Source organism: Alligator mississippiensis, chromosome 3, assembly GCF_030867095.1.
Source record: "Alligator mississippiensis isolate rAllMis1 chromosome 3, rAllMis1, whole genome shotgun sequence".
NCBI classification, from domain to species: domain Eukaryota; kingdom Metazoa; phylum Chordata; order Crocodylia; family Alligatoridae; genus Alligator; species Alligator mississippiensis.
Window position 1 is genome coordinate 178,132,411 of NC_081826.1, and position 19,651 is coordinate 178,152,061.

At 53.9% G+C, this 19,651-nt stretch overlaps 1 protein-coding gene across 7 annotated transcripts in view; it reads right to left on the minus strand.

Annotated features, from left to right (window-relative positions):
• The window catches only part of DENND4C (DENN domain containing 4C), a 177,188-nt gene that overhangs the window by 85,310 nt on the left and 72,227 nt on the right, over nt 1-19,651 (minus strand). For 6 of the 7 annotated variants that reach the window (XM_059724675.1, XM_059724674.1, XM_059724678.1 and 3 more), the window contains exon 3: nt 15,632-15,884. The exons of the other annotated variant lie outside the window; for it this stretch is intronic. In XM_059724675.1, the coding sequence (XP_059580658.1) occupies nt 15,632-15,884 (253 nt within the window). The remainder of the gene's footprint in view (nt 1-15,631; nt 15,885-19,651) is intronic. 7 annotated transcript variants of the gene reach the window in all.

Below are 19,651 nucleotides of genomic sequence, written 5' to 3' on the forward strand. Positions count from 1 at the left end.
CCCACACAAAGAAGAAAGCAAAAAGCAGCCTGGTGAGGGTCCAGGGCGCAGCACAATCTGGGAGTCGCAGTCTGCCACCAAGCCAGCCCAGTCGCCCAGACTGGTCATGACATCAGAATGTGTATTGAAGACAGCCGTCCTCCAAGTGTCACAGCGCTTCCTCAAGGGCCCAGCGTGCCTCCGAGGCGGACACCACCCACTGGAGCACAGCGTTCTCAAACTCCAGTGAGAGGCACGCCCGCACCAGGAGACCAAAAAACCAAAGGGCATCATCTGAGCTTGTCCCGGCAAGCCGGTTGCAGTGGCTCTGGAGGACGGCCATCTTGGCCTGACCTAGTAGCAAGTTGGCCAGACAGACATTGCCCCAATCGGCCGCCCAGTATGGGTAGGAGCACATGTAGCTGTTCTCTGAGAGGCTCCTGTTCAGTGCCCACACTGGCGGCACGAGGGTGACAAAGAGCAGCCACAGACAGGGACACTCGAGTAAGGCATGAAAGAGATTCTCCTCAATGCCCCATGGGCAGAAGGGGCAGGCCACCAAGGTTGCTGGGTCAAAGTGGGATGCTGTGCAGCAATTACCACTGTAGGTCGCCAGTCTTTTTGGCAGTTGGTGGCTTATACAATGTGCACCAAGCCGGGTGAGCCAGGGGGAATCTGGCGGCCCCAGGCACCGTCGCCACAGTGTATCGGGGTGGCCTGCCAGTGTAGTATAAATTTTTGCATATTAGTTATTGTGTTTAAGTTATAATAGTATTGAATTGATCAACCTCTATGATTGTATGTGTCACAACCCAAAGTTGTGATTTTGTGTTTTGTGTGCGCTTCGGCACTGCTAAATTATTTTCCCGCTAAATTGCAGCTTCTTTGCACAGTGGAGTTTTCTGCTGCAGAAGAGAACCCCGGTGCAACGGAGAATTCCCGCCAATTTGTAGCTTTCTTTGCATGGTGCATTTCTTTTTGCATCTAGGAAATGCTCGGTGCAAAGAGTTCCTGCCATTTGTATTGAAATTCGAGCCACATTATTGGTTCACATTAAATTATGCATACGTGGCGGCTAGCGATTGGCTTGCTAGCCGTATAAAGAGCTTGGGTGGTTTCCGCCCAAGTTGGAGAACTCCGAGGAGAACCCCCGCAAGGGAGGACTCCACGAACATCAGGAGGAGGAGACTTCACGCTGTGTGAAGATCTCTAAGCGCTGCGGAGCCTATTGGACCCAGCGTGAATACCAAGAAGGCAACAGGGGTCTGATCAGCCTCTAGCCTCTCCCCGTCACCGAGCGCAATCCTCGATGTATCCCTCTTCCCTGCGCGCAAAAAGGATCCACGGAGCCTAGCAAACTTCGTGTGAGTCTATTCAGAGCTCTTCACTTCGAGTACTTTCTTCGGTTGGCGCGACGGGCTCGCAGGTTAGAGCCTCCAACCGGATGGGCTAGAAGAATGTTCAAGGGAAGGAACTCTAGTCCGCCTCTCTTCTTTTCTATCTGTAACCGCAACTCAAGCAAGTTTTCCAGCCTGCACCGCGACCATCTACAGTGTAAGTAAACAATCTTAAACAACCATTAAGTGTCCGTGCCTAATTCTAGCGCGTCGCCTGTTTTCTCCGATCCAGCGTGCCCGGGCTGCTGGCCACAGCCCGCGCGGCACAAAAAAGGGCCCGGATCACTCCCGGCCCGCACACGGCAACGAGGATGGGATCAGGAGAGAACACGCTAGAGCTAGAATTAGTTAAGAACTGCCCATGGCGCGATAACAAACGCCAAGTGAAAACTTTTGAGGAACTGGAGGCACATATCGCTTACCACCAGGCGGGCGGAACGGGTGAGAGATTTGTCAGCGGACGCCTTTCGCTGAAGGGAGAAGAGGGAGCCTCCGAAGACGGAGCCCCGAGAGAGAGAGAGAAGTGTATTTGCTGCCTGCGGCGTTCGGGTGTATAATGAGCAACGAGCGGGTCTTGTTCAGGCCCCTCGATACTGTGTCCCTCGCCAGAATCAACCCGACAGGCGCAGTGAACCCGACCCTCACCCGGGAATGTGCCCGATGCCTACGATATGCTTGGGAGAGTGAAGAGCCGGTGCCGATCGGCCGGTTCCCTCCCCTCATGGCGTCCAGATTAAGGGGTCACGAGCTTCCATCCGAGCTCCGCGAAGATCTGGAGATGGAGGAACACGCCGCAGATGAGAGGGTGGCCCCGCGGTACGACAAGGGGGGAGAATTAAGTGCAACTTTCCGTACAATTGCTGATTTAATGAATAAGAATTTAAGTTTAAAGGCCCAGCTGCGTATGGCTGTTCAGGCAGTCAAAGAAGCGGCTGAGAAAAGGGATCCTGAAACGCCAGCCCAAGATGGCACCGAGCAAGAGGGAGACTGTGTGGAAGAACCGGAAAAAAAGGGTGGAGCTTCGGAGGAACCCGCGAGAGTTCGGTCAGTGACTCCGCCCACCGACGCAGCGTCGTCTCCGGCAACCCCGCCTAGCAACGCGGAGACGCCTCTGCCGACGAAAGAGAGTCAAGCGGAGGAGTGCATCCGCCCCTCCTGCCGGAAGCAGTAACAACAGTGACTCCCGCAGCAGCAGTTCAGCCTATAACAACATCAACTCCCGAAACAGCAGCTTGCCCTACAGCCACAATCAATCAAGTAACAGATGAGCAAGATGCTGTCACCAGTCGCATTCGTCCTTGGACAGAGTTACAACAGCTATACAAAGAATCTAAAATGGAGTCTGACAAGGCTATAGTCTCATGGCTGGAACTCATGTCCATGGAGTTTAGGCTAGACTAACTGCCCTATTGTGTATAAATTTTGTAAATATTTTGAGATACGTTAACTTATTTTTTAAGAGTTTTTTGTTTACAGATCCGGAATTCAGAGTGCGTGGTGAAGAGAAGCCCCAAGAAGGATAACATCACCGAGAAGTGAGGGCCTAACGCGCAACTTCGCCATGACGCCCACTGAAGCCCTAATCATGCAGTTTTTTCTTATGAATCTAATCACGTGTATATGTGTTTGTGTGGGTTATTATTTGGTTCGATCCCTAGAGGACGAACTTCTTATGTTAGCAAATTTTGTGTTTACTCGTTTGGTTCAGCAACCCGTAGTAAGAGCTCTTAATAACTCGAGTGACGAGCGTGCAGTCTAATTTAGCTATGCCTTCAGCAAGGGGGGATGTCACAACCCAAAGTTGTGATTTTGTGTTTTGTGTGCGCTTCGGCACTGCTAAATTATTTTCCCGCTAAATTGCAGCTTCTTTGCACAGTGGAGTTTTCTGCTGCAGAAGAGAACCCCGGTGCAACGGAGAATTCCCGCCAATTTGTAGCTTTCTTTGCATGGTGCATTTCTTTTTGCATCTAGGAAATGCTCGGTGCAAAGAGTTCCTGCCATTTGTATTGAAATTCGAGCCACATTATTGGTTCACATTAAATTATGCATACGTGGCGGCTAGCGATTGGCTTGCTAGCCGTATAAAGAGCTTGGGTGGTTTCCGCCCAAGTTGGAGAACTCCGAGGAGAACCCCCGCAAGGGAGGACTCCACGAACATCAGGAGGAGGAGACTTCACGCTGTGTAAAGATCTCTAAGCGCTGCGGATCCTTACGGACCCAACGCATTTCTTAAAAGGCAACAGGGGCCTGACCAGCCTCTGGCCTCTCTCCATCGCCGATAGATTCCTAGACGTATCCCTTCCTGTGCGCAAAAGAAACAGACCCACGGAGCTTCAACAACTCCATGGGAGAGAGCGAACTTGTCGTAATCCTCAAACGAGGATTTAAGCGGAGCTGTGCCTGGAAAACTGTCCAGCCTACACCATGACCATCTTTGTGTCATGACCCAAAGGTCTGATTTTTTTGTGTGCGCTTCGGCACTAAGAATTATCCCCGTAGGTTTACAGCTTCATTGCACGGTGGAGTTCTGCTGCACAGAGAACCCACGTGCAAAGGAGAGCGCTCCCGCCACTTTGCAGTTGTCTTTGCAGGGTGCATTTCCCTTTGCAACACAGAAATGCACGGTGCAAAGGAGTTCCCGCTCTTCGCATGCAAATTTGTTCCCCGCTATTGGCTAGTGCTAAATTATTCCCACGTGGCGGCTAGCGATTGGCCTGCTAGCCGTACAAGAGGCTTGAGCAGTTTCCGCCCAAGCCGAAGAGGACTCCACATCCATCTCGTGGGGACTCTGGGTGCGTGGCAGGGTCATAGATACCCTGTGTGTTATTCAGAGGAGTTTGGCGGCCTGATCCACCGCCCACCTCTTCCCGTCTTCGAGCGGTAACTTTCTATAAGACATATCAACGAGTTTTCTATTTTGATGCGCACTTGTCCTGGACATCCGGAGTTCTGTCTGCATGGAGCCTAGCAAACTCCACGTGATTGTTCGTGTTTTCTGTTGTAACCGCAACTCAAGCAAGTTGTCCAGCCTGCACTGCGACCATCTCGGTGTAAGTAAACGATCTTAAAATCAACCGTTACATGTCTCTGCCTAATTCTAGCTCGGCACCCGCCCTCTCCGACCCGGCCTGCCCGGGCTGCCGGCCACAGCCCGCGTGCAGAGCGACGAAAGGGCCTGGGTTCCGGCCCGGCCCGCACACTTTGGTGTAAGTAAACAATCTTTAAATCAACCATTACGCGTCCGTAACTAATTCTAGCTCGCCTCCGGTCTTCTCCGACCCCACGTGCCCGGGCTGCTGGCCACAACCCGTGTGCGCAAAACGGGCCGCGCCTCGCGCCTGGCCCACACAGTATGAACTAAAACTCCATTTTGTGCTTGTTCCCTCCTTGACATGAGTAGATGAACTTTGTATGCCCTATGTACGTGTCTGTGTGAGAGTGAATGGTAAAAGAATAGTAAGTATATGCATGCAAACAGTAGAAGATTTAACTGATTGTATAAGCAACAAGACGCCAATGTATAAATTACCAGATCGTAAACTAATTAAGCTAATTAATGGATGTCTGAATCAAGTTCAAAGAAGATAGCAAGAAGAAGGAATTCTGCATATCTTGCCTGCCATTTGAACTACACAATGCTTCAAAGACATAATGCTTCAAGGCACAGATACCAACTACACAATGACTGGAATGACCTCATTGAAGATATACGAGAATGACCTAAAGACTGAGCATGGAAAAAACCCAATGCTAAACAAAGACTTGAAATCCCTATAAAAGTGGGATGCAGACAAGTCAAGACAGGGAATCCACTCTCTACAACCTCATGGAGCACAGGCATGCATGTCTGTTCTTCCCCTGCTCCTATCACCCTCAGTAAGCCCGGACCCGGCCATCCAGAGCTAATATTGAGTAACATCTGCTGGTAGCTATAACATCTTACTGGTGTGGTTTTGTCTGTATGTCTGTCTATGGATGCTTGTGTATGTCTGTTTGTATGACTGGTGTGTCCAAATTTATGTATCTGCTTCATGTAACCAATAAACACAGCATTTTTGCCTTATCCCCTCTTTAAGGTCTCACTCTTAATTTGAGCTATTGGCAATTTTAAGTAACACCAGCACTTGGGTAGGGCAGACGTGATCCACCCAGGAATAAAAGCTTCTACGTGACAGAGAAGCAAAGGGGCAACCTGTGTCACTGTTGGGAGGCATGGGGAACGTCAGCAGGGTGCCAGGCTCACTGGCCAGCTTGCTGGCCATGGCCAGGGTGACCAGCAGCATGAGAAAAGCCTCACTCGGGGCATCTGCAGTGTGGGAGATCTGGCATGCCTGGAGATGGTCATCTAGGGTGGCTGCTGCCTCCAGTGGAGGGCAGCCTGGATGTCATGCACATGGCCCATGCTGCAGACAGAGTGCATGCCTAGCTGGGTGGTTAGGACCTCGGGTGGTTAGGAGATGGCCCAGGCGGAGGACATGCGCCTAGATGAGGCTGGCAGAGGCCAGGCTCGGCACAGGGTGCCACAGGGCTGGGTTGTATACCAGGGGCTCCCTCGGCAGCTGTGGGAAACAGATGCTAGGCCTGGGGCTGGAGGTGGAAGGTAGCCTGCCAGGCTTGTACCACACCTCAGTAGAAGGCTGGAAGCACTGCCCAGTTCAGGAGTGTGAGGACCAGCAGGAAGAGCTCCCAGTCGAAGCCGAGGGCCCCCACCCTCTGCAGGAACCGGCACGCTAGTTGTTGCCAGGGTAGGCACTCCTCACCATAGAGGAGTCTCTGAAGGGCTTGCAGGTGGAAAGTGGCCATCTTGCTCACCAAGTCAACCAGGCTCTGGCCCCCCTCGGCAACAGGTAGGCTTGTGGGAGCCAGTGGCACCCATCCCAGAAAAGTCTATCAGGAGGTGCTAGAGTCTCTCAAGTAGGTCTGATGGCAGGTTGAGTACAGTGCACCAGTGCCACAAGGTCACTGCCACCAGGTTGTTGGTGATGAGGGAACGTCCACGGTAAGAGAGGCTGGGTAGGCACCAGTGCCACGACTGCAGGCGGGCTTCCACCCCCTCCTCAAGGCCATTCCAGTTGTGCGCCATGAAGGTCGGTGGCCCCAGGAACACGCCCAGAACCTTGAGGCCCTTGCGGCACCAGGTGACCTTGCCGCACCCCCTGACAAATCTGGTGGGGTCACACTGGTCCATGTGCCAAGCAGCAGGGTATCACTCTTGGCCCAGTCGACACAGGCTGAAAAGGCCCGCTCTCACAGGCTCACTGGCAGTCTGTCAGGGCCCACACGTCTTCCTGGGTGTTGAGGAAGATGGTCACGTCGTCCGCATATACTGACAGCAAGAGCGGAGGGCCAATGGACAGGCCCATTGCCAATGGCAGGGCCACACTGTTTAGATGGTGCCGCAGCACGTGCAGCAGCGGCTTGATGGCTAGGGCATACAGAAGGCCTGACAGGAGGCTGCTCTGACGGTTGCCCCCATGTGCAGGGAATGGAGCACAGAGCAAGCCGTTCACCTTGAGCATGCTGGAGGTGTCTTGGTACAAGACCCAGAGGGCCCCAGTGAAGAGTGGCTTGAAGCCAAAGGCCTCCAGGGTCTGGAAGAGCTAGGCATGGCCCACACAATCAAAGGTCTTCTCCTGGTCCATAGAGATGAGGCCAATGTCAAGGCCAAAGAGTTCACTGGCTGTGAGTAGGTCGCACAACAGGAACAGGTTGTTTTGGATGGTCCTGCCTGGCACACAGTAGCTCTTCCTAAGCCTCAGTGACGGAGGCCATGATGATGCAGAGGTGCTTTGTCCAGAATTTTGTAGTCTGCACACAGCAGGGAGAACAGCCACCAGTTCTTAATGCAGCCAAGGTCTCCCTTCTTGGGCAGCAGCATGAGCACTGCTTGGTGGCAGCTAATTGGCAGGATCTTGTCAGCAAGGCTCTCCTGGAAAATGCACAAGAGACAGGGGCTGAGGAGAGGCCAGAAGGTCTTGTAGAACTTGGCAGGTAACCCACCTAGGCCTGTGGTTTTGCCGGAGGTGAGGCCAGCTGCAGTGGCTGCCAGCTCCTCCACAGGCAATTCCCGCTCAAGCTCACTGGTTTCCAGAGCACAGAGACATTGCAGGCCTTGTGGAGTTCCCGCGTGGCCTTGGGGCAGGATTGCTCAGCCACAAACAGGTCAGGATAGAAGGTGACAGCGTGCTCACATATTTCGCCCAGGATCGTAATTACCCAGCCCTTGGGGGTCTTGAGGTGATCTAAGATTTTGCTTGCTGCTTGCCACCACTCCAGGTTGAAGAAGTGGGTTGAAGCATCAGTTTCAGCCACCTCTTGGCAGAGGGTGCAGATCCTCGCTCCAGGGGCAACACTCTCTGCCAAGTCACGCGAGCATTTGCTGCAGAACCAGAGGCTCTTGCACAGCACCGCGTCACTGCCAGCAGCCAGCAGGGCAGCCTCGAGATCTGCCACATCCTCCTCCAGCTCTCAGATATGGTGGCACAGTTCATTTGTGGCCAGCTGGGTGTACTGCTGGCAAAAAGCTCGTATCTGTACCTTGCCCACATCCCACCATAGCTTCCAGGAGGAGTAGCTCAGTCTTGCGGCCTCCCAGCCCCACCAAAAATGGGCGAAGCAGTCCCAGAAGTAGGAGTCCTGAAGTAGGCTGATGTTGAAACACCAATAAGGTGCCTGGGGGCAGGCTCTCCTAGGTAGGCTCAGTTTACAGCAGGCTAGGCCATGATCTGATGAGCCTGAGGGAACAATGCGGCCCCTGTGCAGGAGTGGCAGATGGTGCCTGGTGACATAACAGGTGGTCAAGGAGAGCCACAGTGAGACCACCAGCACTCATCCTGGCCTGGGTGTACTGGCGCACATCAGGATGCAGGGCTCACCAGATGTGGACAAGGTCCATGGTCTCCAGGGCAGACTGCAGCTTGCAGACTGAGAGCAGGTGAGGCTCAGGCCTCGTGTGGTTGAATGAGGTGTCAATGGTGCAATTAAAGTTCTTGCCTGTGAGGAGCAGGTCATCATCCTCACTAGCATCACGCAGGAAGGTGGCCAGGGTCTTGAAGAAAGTAACCCTCTCCTGGCCATCAGTGGGTGCGTAGACGTTGACGAGTAGCAGGTGGTGTTGCGCTAGGGCAGGAGTGGGCAAAATGAGGCCCGCCAGGCCATTCTATCTGGCCCGTGGGGCCCCTAAAAATTTAGAAAATAAATATTAATCTGCCCCTGGCTGCCTGTCATGCAGCCCTCGATGGCTTGCCAAACTCAGTAAGCGGCCCTTCGCCTGAAATAATTGCCCACCCCTGTGCTAGAGTGATATGGACAGTCAACAGGCAGCCTGGGATGACCTCCCATGCCACTGCCATGTCAAGCTGTGGAGTAAGTCAGTTGTGGTGATAGAAGAGTCGTGACCCCAACACTGAGGTTGGTGCCGTGGCTCAGGAACAAGTAGCCTTGCCAGGCAGTGTGCCAAGCCACCTGGTTGAGCCCACTGGCACATGTCTCCTGGAGGAAGGCGACGGCCAGCCATTTCTGGTGCAGGAGCTCCAGGACAGTCTCCTGTTTCATCGGATCTTGACAACTGTTCATGTTAAAAGTGCCAATGGTCGTGGCTGCCATGGGTGTGGGTAAGGGAGATGAAGAGCGAGGTAAGGTGTAGGTGGAAAAGTGAGCACCCAAGACCAGAGCAAAATAGTAGAGACAGGTCGGGGAAGGTCTATCCTGCCCTGCTCTTCTCCAGGGACCACCCCCCCAGCCCCACTCATCTCTCACCTACTGTGCAAGCTTCTCCAGACAGTAAGCCAGCTGCCGGGTGCCTAGATCTTACTGCGTAGGTTTGGCCACAGCTCTAGCAGCCTTGACCAAGAGCTTAGGATCTGTGCACCACTGAGTGATGCACATTCTTCTGTCCTTTGGTCTGCTTCAAAAAGGCCAGGAGTCTCCCATAGTTGGGGGGGACCCAGGGGGGTCTGCCAACATGGGCTGGACATTCCCAACAGAAGAACGGCGAGGCTACACCCCAGGTGGAAGCTCACCCACAAACGCAGTGTCTACATCCTCAATGTCTAGACACATCAGCCTCCTGTCATTGTCCAGGTCGAGGACTGGCACCAGGAGAGTGATCCCCACCTTCTTGGGGGCAGAGAGGTCATCCTGCTCTTGAGGTCGCTTGCGAAACTCAGAAAGCTAGATCTCCATTTCACTAGCTTCCCCATCCAATCCGGTAGACTGGGACGAGACTAAGAGGAAAGGCTCCTCTGCTGCTCCCTTGGTGAGGTCTCCAGAAGAGAGGCATTCTTTATCATCTTTACTGCCACCCGACTCTGGAAGCTGGGAGAGAGGCGAGGGGTTGGTGACCCCTGCTGTTGCCTCTTCTGCCCCGTCTGTAATCCCCGTCTGCAGTCATGTGCAATGGCATCGCCAGCAGGACAGCCGGAGTAGGGTCAGGCTCTCCAGCGGAGGTCCCCCTGCCGCCAGTTGAGGAGGGTCCTGGTGGGGATGGGGTGTCCTGAGAGGCCCCCTTCATCTTTCTTCCCTTGTTTTTCTTCTTAGTGGCAGGTGACCTCCCCTTCGTAGGGGACAGATCGGACCTCTCCCAGCCCACTCCCCTGGGGCCAGCCACCTCAGACAAGGCCGTGGTGAAGGACAGTTGGAAGGAGGCCTGAGCCCCATCATCCAACAGGGCCCTGGCCACCCCAGCTGCCTCAGCCAGGGCGGCCAGGGGGCAAGTGGAGGCATCAGCCCTTCCACCTGGTGGAGCCTTTGCACCAGGGGGAGGGGGGATGGGCACTGTAAGTGGGACAGGCAGGGGAGAGTGCTAGGTAGTAGTCCCAGTCCCTCTGCTGGATGGTGCTCTCATGCTGGAGATCCCAGCTCCTCAAATGGATGGGGGTGAAAGGAAGTCGGGAAGAGATCCCAGCCTCCCTGGGCAGGGCCTGCGTCCCAGAAATGGATGCACCATCTTTTGGCAACACTGCAGCTGCCGATGGTCTAGCTGCTTTCCTTTGTGGGCATTGGGCTGCTAGGTGGGAAGAGCTACCACACTGGAAACACGTGGTCTCCCCCAAGGAAAAATACATCACAAATCTGTCGAGCATGTGGTTCAAAAAGCAAGGTAGAGACTGGGGGCCCTCCCTGAGGAGCATGAAGACCTGCCGCTGAAAGAACAGGACATGCTTCGGCTTTGGGTCCTTGCTTCCAATCATCAGTCGGCAAAAGGGACTCGTAGGAACCCCATCAGAAGCTGGCCAACGGACTCGAGACCTGTTGGAAAGGTGTGAGGGCATGTTGGAAATCACCACCCTCACTGCCTGGGTGTCCAGGGGGGCATGACAAGGTAGTGTATGCCTGCAATGTCCAGGCTCTCCGCAAACACCCTGTCGACCAGGATGGGAGCGTTCAAGTAAATCACTGGGACCATGTTAACACGAGCTGCATAACATCCATTACACCATCCCAGGAGAACAGCTAGGGCACCTGCACAGACCTCGACCCCGACATAGGGAGCGGTATGAACCCTCAAGCCATGGTTAAGAGGGAGAGGAATCGGCAGCAGGGGCAGCAGCAGCTGATCCCCCGAAGGTAAGTGGGGCGGAGGGACCCGGCGCAGCTGAGCCAGATCCGGAGGGGAAGCCCCCCGGGTCCCATATAGCTGAGCCAGTAGGGAGCTGTGCTCCCGAGCCGTGCGGCGCGAACAGAGCACGCAAACAGGGTGGACTCTGTAAGAGCACGCCGGCGTTTGCGCAGGAGTTCGCGCCGGCGGGCAGGCCGGGAGTGGGACTTCTGTAGGGGTAGGGCGTAGACACCACACAGGTCTACAAACAGCAGCTTATAGAATGGTGTCTACGAGGAGTGCTGCTAGGGCCTCTGCCCAGGGGGACAAGGCTACCCGGGGTTGGTCTGAGGTCTCCACCCAGACCGAGCCCATGGGGGAGCTGATGTCCCCCTACCTCCTGGCCTGTGGGGGATCCCCAGCAGGGCCGGGGGGGCAGAGATTGGGAGCCCCCACACCTGTCCGGCAGGTGCCCGTCTTAGGGCACTGGAGGCGCAGGTGAGGGAGCTCCAGGAGGAGGTTAGCAGTGGTAGTGGTGTCTCGAGGCAGGCTTCAGCTTCCTGGACAATGACCCGCACATCACGACGAGGGACATGCTCAGCTGGGATGGGCTTCACCTGTCCCCCAAAGGTAAGCGTGTGTTTTCTTCTAGGTTGGCGGATCTCCTCCGGAGGGCTTTAAACTAGGCTCGTCGGGGGGAGGGGAGTACGAGGGCAGGGGAAGCTGTGGACCACCAAACCATGTGGCACCCACAAGGACAGACCAGCCTGAAGACAGAGAGCATTGGAAACCTGAAAGCCATGGGGAGACCAGCACTACAGAACAGGTAAGAAACAAGAAGGTAAGAAACAATGGGCCCCTTGGGACTCGGAGCGGGGGGGCAGCAAAGGCACCAGTCGCAGGGCTCAAGTGCCTATATACTAATGCTAGGAGCATGGGGAACAAGCAGGATGAACTAGCGCTCCTGCTTGCACTAAACACCTATGACTTAGTGGGGCTAACAGAAACCTGGTGGGATTCATCCCACGACTGGGCGGTACATATTAAGGGCTATAGATTGTACAGAAAGGGCAGGTCGGGGAAGAAAGGGGGGGGGGGAGGTTGCACTTTATGTCAGTGAGCAATATACATCAACCCTCATCAAGACAGAATCCAATGTTGAGGAAGTAGAAGGATTGTGGGTTAGGCTACATGGGGGGCAAGGAGAAAGGGATTTGGTGGTAGGGGTCTGCTACAGATCCCCACACCAAGGGGAAGAAATAGATGCGGGGCTCCTGAGGCAACTCTCGGAGACCATAAAAGCCAAAGAGGCGGTAGTCATGGGGGACCTAAACTACCCGGACATCTGCTGGGAGACGCAGACAGCAAGGTCCCATCGCTCACGCAGGTTTCTAACCTGTGTACAGGACCTCCACCTGACACAGGAGGTGCATGGTCCCACTAGGGGGAATGCCATACTGGATCTGGTATTGGCAACAGGGGATGACATGATAGGGGACCTCCAGATCGGTAGCCATTTGGGAGACAGTGATCACCTAATAATAGAATTCAACATAAGACGGCGAGTGGGTAAGGTAACTAGTAGGGTGAAAGTGCTAGACTTTAGGAAAGCTGATCTCAATGCACTCAGGCGATTAGTCAAGGACGCACTGCAGAGTAGGAGTTTTGAAGGGATGGGAGCCCAAGAAGGGTGGCTGTGCCTTAAGGAAACGATCCTTCGGGCACAAAGCAAGACGATCCCCGAGCGAGGCAAAAGAGGGAAAGGGGCCAGGAGGTTTCCATGGCTGACCAGAGAAATCCAGGGCAGCCTAAGGGCCAAAAGGGGAGCACATAAAAAGTGGAAACAAGGTGAGATCACTAAAGATGAATATACCTCCTCTGCTCGTGCTTGTAGGGAGGCAGTTAGACGGGCCAAAGCTACCATGGAGCTGAGGATGGCAACCCAAGTAAAAGACAACAAGAAATTGTTTTTTAGATATATTGGGAGTAAAAGGAAGGCCCAGGGAGGAATAGGACCCCTGCTAAATGGGCAGAAACAATTGGTGACAGACAGGAGGGACAAGGCTGAACTCCTCAACGAGTTCTTTGCCTCAGTGTTCCTAAGTGAGGGGCACGACAAGTCTCTCACTGGGGTTGTAGAGAGGCAGCAGCAAGGCGCCAGACTTCCATACGTAGATCCTGAGGTGGTGCAGAGTCACTTGGAAGAACTGGATGCCTTTAAGTCGGCAGGCCCGGATGAGCTCCATCCGAGGGTGCTGAAGGCACTGGCCGACATCATTGCAGAGCCACTGGCGGGAATATTCGAACGCTCATGGCGCACGGGCCAAGTCCCAGAGGACTGGAAAAGGGCTAACGTGGTCCCCATTTTCAAAAAGGGGAGGAAGAAGGACCCGGGCAACTATAGGCCAGTCAGTCTCACCTCCATCCTTGGTAAAGTCTTTGAAAAAATTATCAAGGCTCACATTTGTGAGAGCCCGGCAGGGCAAATTATGCTGAGGGGAAAACCAGCATGGGTTTGTGGCGGGCAGACCGTGCCTGACCAATCTAGTCTCTTTCTATGACCAGGTTACGAAACGCCTGGACACAGGAGGAGGGGTGGATGTCGTATACTTAGACTTCAGGAAGGCCTTCGATACGGTATCCCACCCCATACTGGTGAACAAGTTAAGAGGCTGTGATGTGGATGACTACACAGTCCGGTGGGTGGCGAATTGGCTAGAGGGTTGCACCCAGAGAGTCGTGGTGGATGGGTCGGTCACGACCTGGAAAGGTGTGGGCAGTGGGGTCCCGCAGGGCTCGGTCCTTGGACCGATACTGTTTAATGTCTTCATCAGTGACTTGGACGAGGGAGTGAAATGTACTCTGTCCAAGTTTGCAGATGACACAAAGCTAAGGGGAGAAGTGGACACGCCGGAGGGCAGGGAACAGCTGCAGGCGGACCTGGATAGGTTGGACAAGTGGGCAGAAAACAACAGGATGCAGTTCAACAAGGAGAAATGCAAAGTGCTGCACCTAGGGAAGAAAAATGTCCAGCACACCTACAGCCTAGGGAATGACCTGCTGGGTGGCACAGAGGTGGAAAGGGATCTTGGAGTCCTAGTGGACTCCAAGATCAACATGAGCCAGCAGTGTGACTAAGCCATCAGAAAAGCCAATGGCACTTTATCGTGCATCGGCAGATGCATGACAAATAGGTCCAAGGAGGTGATACTTCCCCTCTATAGGGCGCTGGTCAGACCGCAGTTGGAGTACTGCGTGCAATTCTGCGCGCCACACTTCAAGAAGGATGCGGATAACCTGGAGAGGGTCCAGAGAAGGGCAACTCGTATGGTCAAGGGCCTGCAGAACAAGCCCTACGAGGAGAGACTAGAGAAACTGGACCTTTTCAGCCTCCGCAAGAGAAGGTTGAGAGGCGACCTTGTGGCTGCCTTTAAGTTCATCACGGGGGCACAGAAGGGAATTGGTGAGGATTTATTCACCAAGGCGCCCCCGGGGGTTACAAGAAACAATGGCCACAAGCTAGCACAGAGCAGATTTAGATTGGACATTAGGAAGAACTTCACAGTTCGAGTGGCCAAGGTCTGGAACGGGCTCCCAAGGAAGGTGGTGCTCTCCCCTACCCTGGGGGTCTTCAAGAGGAGGTTAGATGAGTATCTAGCTGGGGTCATCTAGACCCAGCACTCTTTCCTGCTTATGCAGGGGGTCGGACTCGATGATCTATTGAGGTCCCTTCCGACCCTAACATCTATGAATCTATGAATCTATGAAACGTGACAGACACCTTCATAGTATTACACATCGTGCCTAATATGCCATTATGTGGTCGGAACACCGGCCACACCGTCGTACAGACCAAAGCCCTCTGTAAACAAATGATTCCTACCCTGCTCTATCCAACCATACACATGCCAAAACCTTCAACTTCCAACACGAAGAAAAAAAAGCAAAAAGCAGCCTGGTGAGGGCCCAGGGTACAGTGAGAGCTTGGAGTTGCAGTCTGCCCGGTCACCCAAACCGGTCATGACATCAGACCATGTATTGAAGACAGCTGTCCTCCACATGGCACAGCGCTCCCTCAAGGGCCCAGCATACCTCAAAGGCGGGCACTGCCCGCCATAGCACAGTGTGCTTGAAGGAAGGAAAGGAAGAAAGAAAAACAGTAAGAAAGAAGCTGCGAAGTAGACATGCAACTCACAGACAGAAAAACTGGAAGTAAAAAGGGGAGGGGACAGAGAACAGAAAAAAAGAAAAACCACTGTGAAAATACAAGAAAAAATATCAGAAAGGGAGGTAAACAAAAGTAAGAGACCTTTAGACAGGTGAGAGTCAGAAAAGAAAAGAGACAGAAAGCCAGAGAGTCTTACGCTCAGGATCACCCCATGCAGCTCCAAGTAAGCCTGGTCTGCGGCATCCAAAGCGGAAGGAAGGCAGGAAAGCAGGAAAATGCCCATTTCAGTGGAACTTAAGAGGAATAATCTGTCAATGTTCACATTGAGAAAGTGAGTGGTAAATTCATGGATATAATCCTGGCAGAGGTACCCGAGGAAGAGCTGAAACAACAAACTAAAATGTCGTAAGTCATACTCAAAATGAAAATATACAGAGTAACAGTGAAATACATGCAGCAATAACAGTAACAAGAATGCAAAAAACCTTCCTGCATTGTCCCAGTTTCTGAAAGACTGAAAACTTTAAATAAAGTCAAGTTCATGCTCACCATGCCACAATTTAAGTTCTTGTCAACTCTGCAGAATGTATGGGGAGGGGTTTCTCCTTTGCTGGTCACAATAACACAAATATCTGTTACAGCCAAAGAATTCTGAGGCCGAACAGGAAGAGCCCTTCGAAAGGTAATAAAGATTCTTTGGGAAGTAGCTGAACTGTTGTTAACATTGGCACATCGGCCGTATGGAGTAGCCTGGATCACCTCGCAGCCTGAAATCACCCGTTCTTTCCCTTCATATAGAACTCTGTAAAGAGGAAGAACACAGAGAGTTACAACGTTACCTACTAATAAACAGGGATCCTGGTTTTCAATTAATAAAATCCCCAATTTTTGGATTTGAAAAAGTAACCCAAAAATCCACATTTTTCCATGATTAAAATGAAGCAGCACTAATCTATCTATCTATCTATCTATCTATCTATCTATCTATCTATCATAAAAGCCGAAGTCTGTCTGCCTGTCTGTCCATTAACACTTTATTTGCACTGATGGGCTGACGGAAACAACCAATCAGAGTGCAAATACAGAGTTCAGACAGGAGGTGGCGGTGTGGCAAAGAGCCACCATGATGGTGGGGACACAGGGGATGGAGTGGGGATGGGTGCATTGGCCTCGCCTCTCCCCCCCCTGCCCTGTTCCCTGGAGGTGGCAGCAATGGAGCAGATGGAACGGAAGGTGGCAGTGGATGTGGCAGCAGCGGTACAGGAGGAGTAGGGTTGGGATGCCACAGGGAGGAGGGAGCCTGGCTAGCAGCACTGGCCTCGGCCCCCCACCCTGCTCTCTGCAGGCAGTGAATACGGTGGCCCCCCAAGGCCAGCACTGCAAGCCTTGTCCCCTCTCTTCCGCACTGCTCTCTCCCAATGCGGGGGGTGGGTGGGGAGCAGTGGGCCTGGGACGGTGCAGGGAGGGCTGGGGGGGATGGGAGGAGTGGACCTGGCCCCAAAATGGTGGCAGGGAGGGTGCGGGGGCGCACCAGGCCTGGCCCCACCCTGAAATGGAGGGTGGGAGAGAGTGGCCCTGAAATGGTGGCAGGGAACATGGGGGTGGGTTACACCTGGCACCGGCCCCACAATGGTGGCAGGAAGGGCAGGGGGGCATGCCAGGCCCAGCCTGGCCCCAAAACAGAGGGTATGGGGGATGCACCTGCAACAGCAGTGGGGAGGATGCGGGGGCCAGGCCCGGGCCAGCCCTGCGACGGAGTGGGAGAAAGGGGGAGGCACCCCGCTTTCCGGATGAGGGGAGTGGGGGCACAGGGCTGGACGCTGGGCTCTGACCCTGCTGACCCCGAGCCTCTGTTCCCACTGCCCCCCCCAGCCAATACGGCAGGGCCCTTCTCCCACCCCCCCAGGCCAGTGCTGTTGACCTTGCCCCTTCTCTCTCCCACACTGCTCCCTCCCAAAGCAGGGGGGTAGGGAGCAGCAGGCCCAGCTCCAAAACGGTGGCAGAGAGAGTTCAGGGGAGTGGCCTGGCCCAGCCCTGAAATAGTGGCGGGGAAGGTGGGGGGGTGGCTAGCCCAGCGCCATCCCCACAATGGCAGCAGGGAGGCAGGGGGGCACACAGGGCCCAGCCTGGCCCCAAAACAAAGGGTATGGGGGGGACGTGGCAGGCCCTGCAACGACTTCAGGGAGGGTGGGGGCTAGGCCTAGTCCAGCCTTGCGGCGGAGTGGGGGAAAGGAGGCAGTGGTGTGAGGGGGGGAACGATGCCAGGGCTACCATGGTGAGGGGGAAGACAGGAGGAGTGGTCTTGATGTAATCTTTTTTTATGGTATATCTAGCTTTTGCAAATTATATCTAACTGAATACTTAAGGCAGCTTGCTGGTGCTGGGAGGGGTGTGGTATATGTATGTTAAGGAATGCTTGCCCGCTGGGAAAGAAATGCCACGTAGGCAAGCCTAGGCAAGTACAGACATGTTCTGTGGCTAAGGTAATATGCGCATGGGCTAAGAAAAGGCAGCCAATAGTAACGGTACAGCGTGTTAAGTGGGAGAAAGCTTTATAAGGCTGAAGCAAGCCAAATGGGGTGGTGCTTGCTTTGTGAACGATCGCCAAGCACCCCTCTCTGCGCAGACTTGAAACAATAAAGATTAAGTTGAATCCTCCACCCCTGTGTGTTTATTGGCAAAAGCGCACGGGGCACGAACTCACACTGTCCTTTGGGGACAACAATTTGGCAACCCAGATGGGACCCCATTGACCGCCTTGCCCGGTCCACCTCCTCGGCTCCGGCAACGGCTGTGGACGGCGCGAGAACCAGGCGCCACCGGCTCTTTTCATCGGAGGTCTGACTGTCTCCTGGTTGTTTGACGGAGCCGTGGAGGGGCACAACGGCGCAACGCTCGGAGGACCAACTTAATCCGACGGGACGAGGGAGGTCTCAACAGACTGGCGAGTGTCTCTTTTGATTTACGGATAGGTTGAGTAAGAGAGGCGGCTTTAAAAGTTCTGACAGCGTAGACGCCCTAGGAGAGTGAGATCGGGTGGCAGTTCCGTGAACTCCCTTTAATCAGTTTGGTTCTGAGGCCGAGCAGCGGTCGCAGTCCATTGTTTAATAAATGGGGAGTAACCAGTCCAAGATTCCGCCCTGCAGCCCCCTGGGGTGTATTTTGAAAAATTGGTCAAAGTTTGGAGGGGACCCAATGACGAAAGAGAGGATGATTTGATATTGCAATAAATGGTGGCCACAGTACTAACTCGAGGATGGTGTGATCGGGCCAGAGAATGGGTCTTTAGATTATAACACTGTTTTGCAATTGCAATTGTTTTGTCGGCGCCAGGGGAAATGGGATGAAATGCTTTATGTGGATGCATATATGTCTTTGTATGTAGATAGGACTACTCAGAGGTCCTGTGGGATATCTGGGGGAAGTGGGGTAATGGCTTTGCGAAAAATTGAGGCCGCGGGTCCGGAGGAGCCGGAGGAGGATACGCAGCTGCTGGTTGCTCCCATGGCTCCCCCGCTACCTTCTGTGCCCCATGCGTCGCCACAGGGGGCTTCCACGGCACCCGCAATTGCTAGTCATAGGTTCTCGACCAGCTCACCTAGCTCGTCGTCTACCACCACCCCCAGTAGCCCTGGGGTGCCGTCCCCGGGTTCGGCAGATGCAGGCAGAAGCGATTTGGCGGTAGGAGGGGCTATGGGCAGTGAGACATTCAGTCCAATAGCAGACCGCTTAAGATCGGCCAAACCAGTAATTCAGGCTCCTTTGCGTCAGGCAGTGGGCCCCGAGGGTAGGCCCGTTTTTGTTCACGTGCCGTTCAGCACGGCTGACCTGATCAACTAGAAACAGTCAACAGGCCCGTACTGCCAGAACCCCGAGGCAATAGTGCAGCTGTTTACCACCATTTTTCTTACCCACCAGCCAAATTGGCAGGACATTCAGGCTTTACTAGCCACCCTTCTAACTCTGGAAGAAAAGAGGTTGGTTTTAGAAAAGGCGCGTGCGGTGGCTCAACAGCACCATCCGAATGGCGTTGTAGATGAACTCTGCCCCAAGACAAATCCGGGTTGGGACCCCGATGCCCAGGGGGAACTGCGGAGCCTGGAACAGTATCAAGAACTGGTGTTGGCAGCCCTTCGGGAGGCCATTCCTAAGCAGAAAAATTTGTCTAAATTGTATGAGGTGTGGCAGGGTCCAGAGGAAGACCCGTCTAGCTTCTATGGGAGATTGTGTGAGGCGGCGAAGCAGTGGACAGATTTGGATCCGGAATTGCCGGAAAGTGCCAAGATGTTTAATACGCTGTTTATAGGACAGTTGGCCCCAGATATCCAGAAAAAGTTGCAGAAAGCAGAGGGGACCGCCGGAATGGGTATCAGCCAAGTTATTGAGATCGCCTATAGGGTATACTCAAACAGAGATCAGGTTAAAGAGGAAACAGAGGAAGTAGAGGGAGAGGAGGCGCCGGTTACGCCCCGGGAGGACGTGGACAAGGCCCCAGATTGGGGGCTGACCAATGCGCCATCTGCAAACAGATCGGGCATTGGAAGAATGAGTGCCCCCAAAGCGGGGAGA